Source organism: Heteronotia binoei, chromosome 18 (assembly GCF_032191835.1).
Source record: "Heteronotia binoei isolate CCM8104 ecotype False Entrance Well chromosome 18, APGP_CSIRO_Hbin_v1, whole genome shotgun sequence".
Classification (NCBI taxonomy): domain Eukaryota; kingdom Metazoa; phylum Chordata; class Lepidosauria; order Squamata; family Gekkonidae; genus Heteronotia; species Heteronotia binoei.
In genome coordinates, this window is record NC_083240.1 from 42,803,294 (window position 1) to 42,818,525 (window position 15,232).

Consider the following 15,232-nt stretch of genomic DNA (forward strand, 5'->3'; position numbering starts at 1 on the left):
CAAAAGGCAAAGGAAGAAGGGGACGGCAAAAGAGGAGATGGCTGGACAGTGTCACTGATGTAACTAACACGAATTTGAGCAGACTTCGGAGGATGGTGGGAGGCAGGAGGGCCTGGCGTGACTTGGTCCATGGGGTCGCAAAGAGTTGGACTTGACTGTGCAACTGAACAACAAAAATCTATCCATCCATCCACACACACACAAATAAAATCACACAAAAACAAAAGGTAATTTCAATCATACTTCATGGTATTCGGCATTTAAGTTGCTAAAGGGCTGTAAGTAGGACCCTCATTCACTGTTGGTGGCCAGGGGGGACCTGGCAACTCTATTTCCCATTTATCTTCACAGCAGCACTTTAAAGTAGGCCAGTCCTCATTGTGCTGGCATTCCTGATGGGAAACTGAAGAGCAGGAGATGCTCCACTGGACCCTCTCTTCCGAAGACTGTGGCTGTTGTCTGGTGCACCATCCTGGTGTATCGCTGCACCTGTTTTGTCCCTGTTTTGCCACTGGAGGATAACTCAATGATGTCTTTTAAAAGCTGTTAACCAGAAGCACCAAAGTGCGATGGCTTCCCTTGCATTCTTCCGCCTCTGCAACTACCCACCCAGGTAGTAAATGTCACTCGCCATGTTTCAATTGGAGCTATTCCATAATTCATGCAACTAGATGCGAAAAAGATTACGTATTCTGATAAACTTTTGCAAATTTTAAAGGAAACTTCAGAAGGCCAAAGAGTGGAATGTGCATTAAAAATAAATACAAATTACATTTTTAAAATTTTTATGGCCCGTTTATTAGCACACCTCATTCAGAGATTACTGCAAGGCAGAGTACATGGGACCCAGTAGATAGAGAAAAGAATGATGGGAGATTGCTGGAGATTTGGGAATGGAGCCTAGGAGGAAGGGAGACTTTGGGCAGGGTATAAGTGCCTAGAGTCCACCCTCCCAAGTTGCCATTTTCTCCAGGGAAACTGATCTCTGCAGCTTGGAGAGCCACTGTAATTCTAGAAGATCTCCAGGTCCCACCTGGAGGGTGGCAACCTTATATGAGAATCTGCAGGTAAGCAAGAGAATCCCTGTTTTCATCAGTAAAGCACTGAAGGATATGGAACTGCAGTTTGCATAAAGGCACCAAGGTAAACCCAGGAATGGCTCCTAGTTCCTTCCTCAGCCGTCTCTCAGCACATGAGGCATAAGGAAGCCTTATGGCCACGTTTTATGGACTTCTCAAAACACACTGGAATATATTTTTAACAAGTAGCTATATTGCTTTTAAGAGCCCCATTATACAGCCTATGAAAATAGCTTGGCAGGGCCTGTATAATTACTAACAGCCAAGTGCTAATGGCATTATATAAACAGGCTTGGGTGGAGTTCTATTCATAAATGCTGCACACCAAGCAACAGAAACCCCTGGGAGATTCGGGGACTCAGGAGAGCAAAGAAAGGACTTAAAAATCATGTTGTGGAGATAATGATACGGGTTGGAGGTGGGGGAGAACAGTCCCATATGAGTGGATTTATGTATCAGGGCTACATCATGCATTACAATTCCTGACACAGAAATCCAAGTCTTTGAATGTTACATTCAACATATGTTTTGTATGCTGTAATCTCTATAATAACTGCGTTTGGGGAAGCTCTGATGTTTTCCCCCTGGGAGACCACCCATCTCTCAGCAGCAGCAAGGAAAAGAGTCTACAACAGACCCTATCAAAAAGAAGAAGAAGAAGACGACTGCAGATTTATACCCCGCCCTTCTTTCTGAATCAGAGACTCAGAGTATATAGATCCAAGTGAGTAGCCGTGTTGGTCTGAAGCAGAACAAAGCAGGAGTCAAGTTGCACCTTTAAGACCAACCAAATTTTATTCAGAACGAAAGCTTTCATGTGCTCTCTAAGCACACTTTATCAGACGAGGGGATCAATACCTCATCCCCTCGTCTGATGAAGTGTGCTTAGAAAGCACACGAAAGCTTACGTTCTGAATAAGAATTTGTTGGTCTTAAAAAAGATGCAGCTTGACTCTTTGTTCTAGAGACTCAGAGTGGCTTACAATCTCCTGTATCTTCTCCCCCCCACAACAGAGGTGGGTGGGGCTGAGAGGGTTGAACAGAGGACTGCTACCTCTACCTCTACATCTGCAAAGCAAGGTATACCTGCGCCATCCAGAAAACAGGACCTCAGGACAGCAGGAAGATATACCCTATGAATATAGGACTATACATGGACTTTAACGGAACTAATCAAATTGTTCATGAATTTTGAATTTGCTCTGAGTTAAATGAATTTTGCTTTGAAATATGTGTGAGTTCCAATGCGTAAGTGAAAAACAAAAAAGTGTAAACTAAATTATTTATGTGCATAAGTATTCACAGTGTTTCCTCCATATTTTTACTAGCCTCCAGGTGGTGGCTGGAGATCCCCCAGAATTACAGTTGGTCTTCAGATGATAGAGATCAATTTCCCTCCAGGAAATGGCCTATCTGGAAGTTGGCCTCTATGGCATTATACCCTGTTGAAGTCTCTTCTTCAAATTCCACCCTCCCCAGGTTCCACCCACAAATCTCCAGAAATTACCCAACCCAGAACTGGCAACCCTGAGTGCAACAAAGAAGAAACAAAGAACCCTGCATGCAACACAGAAGAGGTTCTGAAGGCCTTGCGCTTGCCTGCCCCCAGCCTCTGTCCTTGCAGCTCGGATGCTGAAGATCTCCCAGTCCTCTGACAGTGCAACCAGTCACGATATCCAAGTAGGAAAAAAGGACAAATAAATGCTCTGCTCTGATAGTTTCAGAGGGTAACTGTGTTAGTCTAAAGTGGAACAGCTAGATTGAAGTCCAAAAGGAAGCTTTGACTATCGAAAGCTTATACCCCAAAGATCTCTCTCTTCCTCCTCCCACCTCCGCTTTCCTGCCCCACAGGATTTCCCACCACCCAAATTTCCGGCTGCACCCCTGCACTGAGCTCCTCACCCTCCCCAAGCTGCTTTATACTTAATCAGACCCATTAAGTAATGCCTACTCAGACTGGCGGCGGCCCTCCAAGGTCCCAGGCAGAGGTCTTTCACGTCCATGTCCTTCTAACTAGGATTGAACCTGGGACCTTCTTCATGCCAAGTGCAGGCTCTTCCACTGAGCCACAGCCCCACCCCCCCTTCCTCCAGGAATTTTCCACTGAGGAGTTGACATCCTTACTTCTCTGATCACCTGTGACAAAACAGAATTGCCTTCCAGATGCCAGGTAGAAGAAGAAGAAGAGGAAGAGGAAGAAGAAGATGATAATGATAATGATGATATTGGATTTATACACCACTCTTCACTCTGAATCTCAGAGTGGCCTACAATCTTCTTTACCTTCCTCCTCCACAACAGACATCCTGTGAAGTGCGTGGGGCTGAGAGGGCTATCACAGCAGCTGCCCTTTCAAGGACAACTCCTGCGAGAGTTATGGCTGACCCAAGGCCATCCCAGCAGCTGTAAGTGGAGGACTGGGGAATCAAACCCGATTTTCCCAGATAAGAGTCCATGCACTTAACCGCTACACCAAACTGGCTCTCAGAAGAAACAGGTAATTAAAGGGGGGCGGGAGCATCCAGAGAGTAACAGGAGTTCTCAAGCCATCCTCACTTTTAAAAATTCTTATTCTTTGTGGCTTCCACTGTGGAATCAGGCTCTTTACAATGCCTAAGAAAAGTAATCTGAAGAACAGCAGAGGGCATCGCTCAGTGGTAAAACACAAGCCCTAATCTCTCTAGTTAGAGCACATGAGGCTGAAAAATAAGTCAGAAGGCAAAATACCCATGAAAGATAACTAAATACTTAGATTCTCTTTGCCCGCAACGTCAGCAGTAAGATAAGTGGACCTTAGAGGACAACCATCTGTCGGGACCAGCCCAAGAGAGGCAGGTTAGGACAACCAAAAACTGGGCTCACCCTGCTTCTAACCTCCAACACTGTGCAAAGAGAAAATTTATTTATTTTATTTCATCCGATTTTTAGCCCACCCTTCCCATAGAACAGGCTCAGGGCGGGTCACATCATAAAAACAATCAGCAGTAAAAAAAACCAATTTAGAATATGTAAAATCTAAAACTGCAAAGTGACAACAGAGACTAAAAGGGTAGGCTCTGCCTCACAGACATGGCCTATTGTCCAGGTTCAGCAGATCTTGTAGGAATGAAGGGAGGAGGCCAGTAACAAGTGAAGGCCACTGTCTCAGCTGAAAGCCTGACGAAAGAGTTCTGTTTTACAGTCCCTGTGGAACTGGAGCAGATCCCGCAGGGTCCAGATCTTCAGGGGGAGCTCATTCCACCAGGCAAGGGCCAGGGCTGAATTGGTATGCCTGAATTTGCCACTCTTGGAGCCCCCCCCCTTCTGCGACAGGCCCTAACTACGTCTTCTCCAAGCAACTTTCTTATGTCTCCTTGGCAAGGCCTTCCTCTTACCGGGAAGCCAGTGGAACTCTGGGGAATTACCAAAAACAGTTCAGAAACCGGCAGGCCACATAAAACTTACATCCTATTAAACCACTTGTGAGGGAAACAGATGGGACAGACATCGTTAGCGTAATAACTTCTGCCGTTATTAATGCTCGGCAGCTTGCTTGATTCCAACCTAAATTGCAGCGTGTCCTTTAATAATGTACGCTCAATAACGGAGGAGTCACTTGTTCAGCTCCTGCAGACTGGAGTCTAGACAATCCCCAGTTTAGTCTAGGCTGGCCTAAGATGGAGCAATTGATTCCATGGGACAATCCTTTCTCCTCCTCTTCTTGTTATCAAGACTACACACACTTAGAAATTCCTGGCAGGGCGTCGCATGCAACATTACGAGCTTGGAGGCCAATTCATAAACATCTTAATCATCCCCACCACCACCACGATGGCGTAGAGTTCTTCCGCTCGCAACGACCTCCCAAACTGCTGTGCGAGGCGCCTTCAGCCGAGAAACCCTTATGGATTTACATTTGCGGGTCAGATGTGTTTTCATCTGGGTCGCTGTAGCAGACATGGTGTTTTGTAAACTGTTTGGGTCTCTTTAAATATTTTATACAGGGGATGATACTGGACTTAATCCCTTCTCATGCAACTTTAATGGCAGAACTGTCCCATGGACGGTGGGCTTGGACACAGCTCAGGCATGCCAAAGCGGAAATCACCTTTGGACTCACTGGGTGGCCTTAGTTGTTAGCCCACGTGGCATATGGGAGATAGAACTGAGCTGGGTTCAGATTTTCAATGAAGTTCCCTGGATGACTTTGGACTGCCTGTCACCAAGGCTCTCGGGAGGGTGAAACTTGCACAGGTTGTCCTGAACTCCAAGGGAAAAGGAGAGGGGTAGGGGTATCCCATGGCAGAGAGTGGTAAAGCTGCAGTACTGCAGTTGGAGCACTCTGCCCACTACCGATGCCGGCGGAAGCTGGGTTCAAGTAGCCTGTTCAAGGTTGACTCAGCCTTCCATCCTTCCGAGGTCGGTCAAATGAGTACCCAGCTTGCTGGGGGGAAAGCGTAGATGACTGGGGAAGGCAATGGCAAACCACCCCGTAAAAAGTCTGCCGTGAAAACTCTGTGAAAGCAACATCACCCCAGAGTCGAAAACGACTGGTGCTTGCACAGGGGACGGGTTGGAGAGGTGATAATGAAAAAGCAACTTTCAGTCCCGCTTTGCTGAGTGCAAAATCTGAAATCAGTAGGATTATTAAGACAAAACAAGATGCATATTTCAAATCTCTTTTCTCTGTCAATGCACAATAATAACGTACGAAGTCATACTGCATTGCTTGATCTGGGAGATCACGCTGACTCCAAATGAGAAATGTTGATTTCTCATAAATGTTTGTTCTTGAGAAAGTAAACAGAGTGTTCCGCTTTGGCAGAGTAACTCCCCTTGTGGAAGGAAGAGCTGACATACTTCACCATACCAAAAAGAGCCTCCCCGCCCCTCCCAGAAGCCTCTTGAACCCTCGTGCTACTAAACAACAACTCCAACAGTACTGGCGCCAATATGGCAACTGTTCAAAGGTTAACAGAGGAAGACTGGGAGAAGCAGAGAGGAGCCACCCTGTGAAGCCCCGCCTAACTCCCCCATGCATGCGCAGGAGTGTGCCCAAAGCCAAAACTCTCCATCAGTTGGAGAGAATGCACTCCGGTGCGTAAAAACTTCCACTTCTCCTTGAGGAGGCTTTGTATGTTTGCATGCACTATCCTGAAGCCACCTGGGGAATGGAGCTATGATTCTAGACTGTTTCTCTCATTGAGGTCCAAGAACCCCTGGGTTCCCCAAACTGTTTGTAAGGATGGAGGGCAAACTCTTCTCAAGCTCAGTGGTGAAAAGTGCCGTCAAGTTGCAGCTCACTTATAGCAACACTGTAGGGTTTCCAAGGCAAGAGGCAAATGCGGGTGATTTACCACTGCGTAGCTCTGAACTTCCATGGTGGTCTCCCAGCCACATACTAACCGGGGTTGATTCTGCTTAGCTTCTGAGAACTAATGAGATTGGGCCACTCAGGCCAGGGCTTCTCAAGCTCATTCACCTACAAAGAACACAGAGTTCTCTCTATTTTCTAAGAACAAGGACAGAGTCTGCTTTCTCTTCTTTCAAAGGAGGGGAGCTGGTTTGGTGTAGTGGTTAAGTGTGAGGACTCTCATCTGGGAAAACCGGGTTTGATTCCCCACTCCTCCACTTGCAGCTGCGGGAATGGCCTTGGGTTAGCCATAGCTCTGGTAGAGGTTGTCCTTGAAAGGGCAGCTTCTGGGAGAGCTCTCTTAGCCCCACCTGCGAGGGGAAGTAAAGGAGATTGTGAGCTGCTCTGAGATTCAGAGTATAGGGCGGGGTATAAATCCAATATCTTCCCACTTCCTGCAATCATGAGACTTCCAGATCACTCCAGAGTGCTCCCCAGAAATACACCTGACTAGCTGCCAGGGTCTAGTGGTTAATTTCTAAGTTGGGTGTTGCCAAGGAGGTACAGTCCTACTACAGTTGCCATAGCTGCTTGCAGTATGAAATCAAACTGGATTTTACTCTATTTTTTAATGCAAAGGATTTTCCATAGAGAAGCCAATCTGCAGCCATAACTATTTTATTTTTTATTATTTTATTTTATCAAATTTATATCCCATCCTCCCCCTACAGGCTCAGTTAAAGCCAGTGGTGATTTTCAGTTGAAAGTCTGGCTTTTGTATGATGTTGGTCTTTTTCTGTTTCTGCAAGGAGCTTTGGACATTTTTCCAGGTCTCTTTCCACATTGTTCAACTAGACTCTACCTGAACGTTATTACCCAAGAAGGAATTTTCTCATTTATTTCATTTCAGACGGTAGCCATGCCAGTCTGTAGTAGAAGAGCCAGAGTTTAATGCAGTAGCACCTCAGAGGCCAACAAGATCTTCAGGGTATAAGTTTTCAAGAGTCAAAGCTCTCTGACAAAGGGAGTTTTGACTCTCAACAGCTTATACCAGGGGTGGCCAAACTGGCTTAATGTAAGAGCCACATAGAACATAGATATTTGAGAGCAGCAAGACATGATTGTCGGCTATTGGGAGGGAGAAGGAAGGAAGGAAGGAAGGAAGGAAGGAAGGAAGGAAGGAAGGAAGGAAGGAAGGAAGGAAGGAAGGAAGGAAGGAAGGAAGGAAGGAAGGAAGGAAGGAAGGAAGGAAGGAAGGAAGGAAGGAAGGAAGGAAGGAAGGAAGGGAGGGAGGGAGGGAGGGAGGGAGGAAGGAAAATAGGGGAGATAGAGATAGAATGAAACCAATTTTAACTTTAAATGCATTCTCCAAGCCGCTGGTTGGCTTGGCCTGGACAAATGATTTAAAGAGACAAATGCCTTCTCCAAACCAGCAGGTGGAGGCTTCAAGAGTCACACAATATGAGTTAAAGAGCTACATGTGCCTCCCGAGCCACAGTTGGCCACCCCTGGCTTACACCCTTGAAAATCTAAGGAAATGAAGAAGGATCTGAAGAAGTGACTCACAAAAGCTCCTCCCCTACCACAAATTTTGTTAGTTTTTAAGGTGTTCCTTGGCTCTCATGCTTTTCTGCTGCTGCTGGCAGACTAAGATGGCCACCCCCATCATGACCTGAAAACCTTGTTGGTCTCTCAGGTGCTACTACAGTAGAATCTAGCTCTTGTTTGTTTACAGCCTGCCTTTCTCACTGAGACTCAAGGGAGACTCCACAATGTAAGTCAATCCAATCAACACCACGAAGCATCTAACAAGCAATGTTATAGGACTCGTTTTCAGTCAAGAGGCAAGATTAGTTAGTTGTTGGGTCACAACCTTTTGAGATGCAGCTCTACAGAATCAGCTCCTCTCTGAGACTGATCATGTACAGAAAATAACTTTTATTTAAACTTGCTTTTAAAGTGTGGCTGACGTGGTTCTCGTTATTTCATTCAGAGGGCGCAAGAAGACAGGGGCTTCCAAAGGGCATGCACGACCTGCCATATACTTTGAAAAAAAGGGGCTGCCTGGTGTGTGACGGATGCCAGCAAGGTGAAGACTGCAGGTAGGCCACCTCTGTATCAGAACTTTGATGGGAAGGTCTGCATCCACCTGAAGTTCTGGGATTGCAAACAGCTTTGTTACTGGATTTTCAAGCCTATGAACAAAACCCCGATGGAGCTCCAGCCGGCTAAATCATCTGCCTATTGCACAAGTCCGCCATTTTGCTAGCTGTTCTTATGAAGAGCTCACTTGCAATGATTTCTGGTCCCGTTCCACCAAGTCCTTTGTGGAGAGACAATATAGAGGAGCCATCCGAGGTCAACCCCCCAAAACATGAACACATATGAGGCTGCCTTCTACTAAATCTGACCCTTGGTCCATCTAAGTCAGTGCTACCTACTCCAGGGATCCCCTACATCAGGAGTGGCCAACGGTAGCTCTGTGGATATTTTTTGCCTACAACTCCCATCAGCCCCAACCATTGGCCATGCTGGCTGGGGCTGATGGGAGTTGTAGGCAAAAAACATCTGGTGAGCTACCGTTGGCCACCCCCCTGCCCTACGTGGTGGCATGGATGACAGGACACCTGCCAACCTCTTTCCTGGTGCTCGCCAAGTGTTTTTAGAAAGTGGTAGGGTCAGGCAGGCTTTTGCCCAGTAAAATTTGGAGAGGTGATTGGCTGTGCAGATTTTTTTAAAATGTTGCTTTAGAACCGCAGCACAAGGATCTTCACCATGTGCCTGAAGGTAAGCTGTGGCAGCAGCCATTTTGTGGATGGCCCCGCCTCCCGTGGCAGCCATTCTGTGGCTTTGCCCGCCGTGCTGTGTCAGAATTCCAAATGTGCAAACAGGTGGGAAAGGGCAGGGACCAGTGTTCCCTCTGAGATGAGTTAGTGTGAGCCAGCCACAGGTTTTTTAGCCACTGGCTCACACATTTTCGCCTCAGCTCAGAAAAAATGGCCCCAGTGCAAACTAATTTGTGCAGGAGCTCACAGCTTGAAGGCCAGTAGCTCACCAAGTAGAATTTTTGCTCACAAGACTCCACAGCTTAGAGGGAGTATTGGTGGGGACCCCTGGTATACTCTGACTGGCAGCTGCTCTCCGGTGTCTCAGGTAAAGGCCTTTCACTGGACAGGAAATATGCCTCTCACAAAATGCAACCAAAACAGGTCACGAAGAAATCGAGGCATCTTTGAGCAAGAGGTTCGGAATACTGGATCCCAGCATGCCATGAAAGTCACCCCAGACCCATCTCTCTCCCTTTGTTTCTCTAGCCCACTTCATAAGGTAGTTGTGAGGATAGAATGGAGGAGGAGAGAACCATGTACCCCACCCTGAGCTTCTTGGAAGGATAAGTATGTACATGAGAGAAGCCATGTTGGATCAAGCCAATGGCCCATCCATTCCAATGTTCTGCATCACAGAGTGGCCAAAAAATCCCCAAGTGCCATCACAAGGTCCACCTGTGGGGCCAGGAAATTAGAAGTCTTCCCGCTGTACCTTCCCCCCCCCCCACCCCAAGCACCAAGAATACAGAGCATCACTGCCCCAGACAGAGAGTTCCAACAATACGCTGTGGCTTATTGTGCTTATGTAATTAATTAATAACAAGCAATGGGCGATGGCAGTGCAAATCTTCCAGAGAATTACCAGTGAAGATCTACAAACACTACAATGAGAATCTGCCTGGGATTTGATTTGATTTTGTTTTGTTTCCTGTCAAAAGCATTACAAGCAATGGTGCTCTGAACCCATGTGCAGTTATTAAGGAGTTCTGACATAACAGATGGGCTGTCAACCATAAGTCTGACCGGCCACTCCAAGCAGGAGATCGGACATCCATTCCGTTTCTGTTCTTTGAAATGTGATTTCATCCCAAACCTCTTCAAGGCATTTTAATTCACTTTAGAACTCATTAATTTAGGCAAGCGGAAGCTCTTGATCTCCCCCAGCCCCTCTTCGCTGACCGCCATGCAGTCAATCAAAAAGTTATTACTCTGTCGCAGGAAGGATAATAAACCAGTTACTCTGTCGACTGGACAAGATTACATGGACAGGATGCATCCTACCTGCCCACAAGGCTTATTCAGCTGAAAGGAGGAAGCAGAGGGAGCAAAGGTGCTCTCTTTGAGGCTTTAGATATTGTTTTCAGATCGTTTTCCCCATCCAACAATTCTCCCCCAGCCCAAAAACTAAGACAGGGAAAGGAATCTGTGTTACCCCCCAGGTTAAGCATTAGCATAAGCGCAAAAAGGTTAAGTGGTGTCAAATCTATGAGAAGAGATTTTCACAAACCTCAAGAAATAAAATGTAATCTTTTGAAGGGGGGGGGGAAGGTTTCTTTCTGGAAATGCAACCAATAAGGAAACTTTCTATTACCGTACATTTTAGAAGCACTAATTCTTGCAGTATTGGCAGTAATATCATTGCCCAGTACAGAAATAACACTCCATTTATTGTTATTACTCACAACTGTGTCCTGCCCTTCGGTCAAAGAACTCAAGGTGGGTTAGCCCATGTCATCCTCACAACAACCTTGTGAGGTAGGTCAGCGCTGAGGATGCACAACTGACCTGAGGTCACCCAATGAACTTCATGGCAGCGTGGGGATTGGAACGCAGATCTTCTTTGTCCAAGTTCAGCACCCCAGCTAACCACAACATGGTTCAGAGGCTGGGACCACACTGTTCCTCATTCCTTGCGTCAGATTCCTCCTCCCTTTCCTAGATGGCCCTGACCGTGGCTAAGAGCGTACTAGAGTACATGGGGCTGATGGTGGACCTGGAAGCTGCCCACTACTTTCATGAAGGACTTGAACTCAGATCTCCACGGTCCCTATCCAATCAGGGTCCCACCTGTGACTTACACCCAGCATAAAAAAAACTAAAACAAAAACCAGTAACTTAACCATAATTAAGTTTAATAAATTGTTTTCAAACGGCAATTCTAGAGCACCACCAAGGTTTCAAGGGTCTGACTAATTTGAGCCAGCTCCCCCCCTACATTATAGCACTTTTCTTGCTACACAATGCCCAGACAAAGAAGGCACTTACCACTAGGGTTGAAAGACATACAGCAGATGGGTTTCTCATGTGCGGGGAAGTGCGCCACAATTCCGTCACTATCTGAGTCTTCACTCACAAGCACCTAGGTAAAATGAGACACAGCTGGAAGTGAGTTACATGCCTTATTTTGGGTTATGCTTTTTCGACGTTCACAGCCCAAGTTTTGGAGGGGAGGAACTGCCCAATTTTTGACCGCTATTCAAAAAAGAATGTTCAGTGACACAATGAAATAAAAATCTATGTGGGAAGGAAAAAGCTTAAAGGAAAGTCACTATTTCCACACCAGATTTTATGTTTCTAACAAAGATGCTCTTTCCCACTACCTCCAACTGAAATGGAACCAGATATACTTATTCAAAATATTTGTATGCATAGGCTTTCTCCTAAGCATCTCAGGAGTTTTACTGCCAATCTTGGACCCCATTAGATTCTTCCTCCTCTCCTGAACTGGTGATTATGCAAATCTGTGGCATAAATTCATCACAAACCTGCATTTCCCTATCTCTTCTTTGCCCAGTCGCATCCCCAGCATGCAGTAATGTAGAGCAAAGGTGTGAAAAACACTCAATGAGAAGACATCGCATCTTGAGTTTCCACAAACGGAAACAAATGGAAACAGACTTGGATTATCTCCCCAGCGCATCTGTCTCTTGATATTGCTGAAGACCTCGGAGGACGTCCGAATGCTGGTAATCAATACCACCACCACCACCCAAATCAGTGTCAACCGGCTGAGAAGAAGAAGAAGATATTGGATTTATATCCCGCCCTCCACTCCGAAGAGTCTCAGAGCGGCTCACAATCTCCTTTACCTTCCTCCCCCACAACAGACACCCTGTGAGGTGGGTGGGGCTGAGAGGGCTCTCACAGCAGCTGCCCTTTCAAGGATAACCTCTGCCAGAGCTATGGCTAACCCAAGGCCATTCCAGCAGGTGCAAGTGGAGAAGTGGGGAATCAAACCCGGTTCTCCCAGATAAGAGTCTGCACACTTAACCACTGCACCAAACTGGCTCTCAGTTTGGTGCAGAGCAACAAGCAGCCTACCAATATACCAAGACAAACATTTAGAATGTTAATGGCCACGCAATACCCAAAAAATTCTTCCTCAGAACTGTCTGTACTAAGCACTTGTTCATCATTCTCTTTAGAACAGGGTTTTTGAAATGACAGCTGTCCTCAACTAGGGATGGAAATGAACTGGGAAAATGCAGCTCGGTTTCTGGTTTGCCAACCATGGACCATCACAAATTTTAGCTACCTTACAAACTGGTTTGGTTTGCGAGGTGGGAGAACACTTGCCAGACGCTCCAAACTCGCAGGGGATCTCCAGCTGACTCTTCTCTACCAGTCCTCCAAGTTTGGTGAGGATCAGATGTGTGGGATTAAAGTTCCTGCCCTCCCCCAAAGAAGGTGCCCACAGCAAAGTGCTTTCTGAGGGAATGACTTCCAGCAGTCATTTTGACAGGTGGAGGTCCAGGAACTTCAGAAGTGTATAGAACAGATTCTGTGCAAGTCAGAGACATCAAAGTTGCAGGGGACCTCCCCGAATGCTCCTCTATATGCCCCTCCAAGTTTTGTAAAAATTTTGATTGAGTGGTGACAGTCCGTCTGGGAATGTCTCTGCTAAAGAACCAGCATGAACCTTCACGAACAACTTCAAAGTTTATGGAAGGTTCGTGCCCTGCCACAAACTTGACTTTTCAAACCGTGAACAGGGCAAAATTCATGACGAGTTCATTATTTGGTTCGTGCCGATCCCTACCCTCAGTATTAGCTGCCCCAACAAGATTTGGTCTTGTTGAATCTCAAAAGCTAAGCAAGGCTGGCCCTGGCCAGTACTTGAATGGGAGACCGCCAGGAAGCCCGGGGTCCTGATGCAGAGGCAGGCATGGCAAACCACCTCTAAACATCTCTTGCCTTGGAAGCCCCATGAGGGGTCGCTGGAAGTGCACTTCAACTTCACAGCACTTGACACACACCCTCAACATGCCAACCACCCACCTGTTCTCCAAGAAGCATGAGGTGCTTCAGAAGAGCCCAGGAAGTATCACCTTTAAGTCTGCAGGGTGTATGCATTTGGATGCGGATGCTTCCACCATGCTTGCCTCAAAATCCCCTAACATTCTGTGGAATCTCTCAGTGTTTTGCAATTGGGCCCAGATGTTCCCCCCAACCATCATTTTGTTATGGTGCCCACTACCTGTTCTCAAACCTTAAAGAAACACCCACAGGATTGGGGATAACTGTTGTATGAGAGAGGCAGGAAGATCATGGGCTTTATAGGCCAATGGCAGCTGTGTTACGCCGCCTCATATGCTAGAGCACAGCTTTTATAGTCTGGTTATTACAGTTCATTCTATGTCCTTCACCCTAGTTCAACAAGGAAAGGAGGCATTCATCCATTGGTGGGAGGCAGCCCATGACCTCATGGTACTCTGATTTCAGTGTTGTTGAGATGCTGAGTGTTTTCGGATGCAGTCTCTAATTGGCCTCTCCGCTCAAGAACAGAGCTACAGAACACTTGGAGTAATCTATTGTGCAGATGAAGGAGAAATTTCCGTGCATGATTGCTTCATCTCAACAAGAAACCGGGGAAATAGACAGGGAAAGCTGCAGAAAAGAACAACAACAAATAAAGAAGGGCTTGGAGCTCGAGCTCTCTCCCTATAAAGAAACATTAAAGCATCTGCAAGTGTTTAGATTACAGACAAGGCATGTGATGTGGAGGGACAAGATAAAGATTTACCTGAGTTGAAGTGCGAACAGAAAGAGGAGGAGAGAATGTTACCGTACACTTTCATAATTCTAGAACTCGGGGTCATTCTATAAACATCAGCATGAGATTCAGTACAGGCAAAAGAATGCACCTCTTCACATAAGGCAGTATAATTATACAGTACCAGGGCTTTTTTTTTTTTTTTGAGCAGGAACACACAGGAACGCAGTTCCGGCTGGCTTGGTGTCAGGGGGTGTGGCTTAACATGTAAATGATTCCCTGCTGGGCTTTTACTACAAAAAAGCCCCATGTGAAACAATGGTGACATCAGGGGGTGTGGCCTAATATGCAAAAGTGTTCCTGCTGAGCTTTTTCTACCCAAAAAGCCCTGTACAGTACAATATAAGTGAGCATGGTGTAACGGTTAGAGTGCTAGACTAGGATACGGAGACCCGGGTTCAAATCCCTAGTCAGCCATGGAAGCTCCCTGGGTGACTTTGGATTAGCCACACACTCTCAGCCTAACCTACTTCAAAGGGCTGCTGTGATGATAAAATGGAGGAGGGGGAGGGACATAAAATTGCTTTGGGTTCCCCACTGAGGAGAACGCCATGGTACCAATTAGGTAAATAAAATAATTGATGGGGAGAGAGGGGGGAGGTGAGAGAGAAAGAGTGAGAGAATGAACGAGAACGAACTTCTTGGAGGAAGGATTTATCCATCAGGATTGGCCCACATAGCTAAATGAAAACTTCTCTAGGCGCAACAAATGAAGTGGAAGAATTCTTTTTCCAGTAAATTGCCTCAGAAACAAAAAGAAAAGGAAGTACCAGGCAAACTGATGAGGTGAGGGTGTTCCATAGTGCCACTGTAGAAAAGGCCCCATCTCTAGTGGCTGAGAAACCTCCCCTCCCCCTCCCAGGGAAGCTGTGGTTTCTCCCAACTCATTCCCACTCCTCTGACTTGAGAGCCAGGGTGGGTCACATGGCTAACAAGTGTC

The 15,232-nt window shown here is 46.4% G+C and overlaps 1 protein-coding gene across 5 annotated transcripts in view; it reads right to left on the reverse strand.

Annotated features, from left to right (window-relative positions):
* Positions 1 to 15,232, reverse strand: part of BCAS3 (BCAS3 microtubule associated cell migration factor) — an 831,824-nt gene that overhangs the window by 652,885 nt on the left and 163,707 nt on the right. For all 5 annotated transcript variants that reach the window (XM_060259085.1, XM_060259086.1, XM_060259088.1 and 2 more), the window contains exon 12: positions 11,505 to 11,598. In XM_060259085.1, coding sequence (XP_060115068.1) covers positions 11,505 to 11,598 — 94 coding nt within the window. The remainder of the gene's footprint in view (positions 1 to 11,504; positions 11,599 to 15,232) is intronic.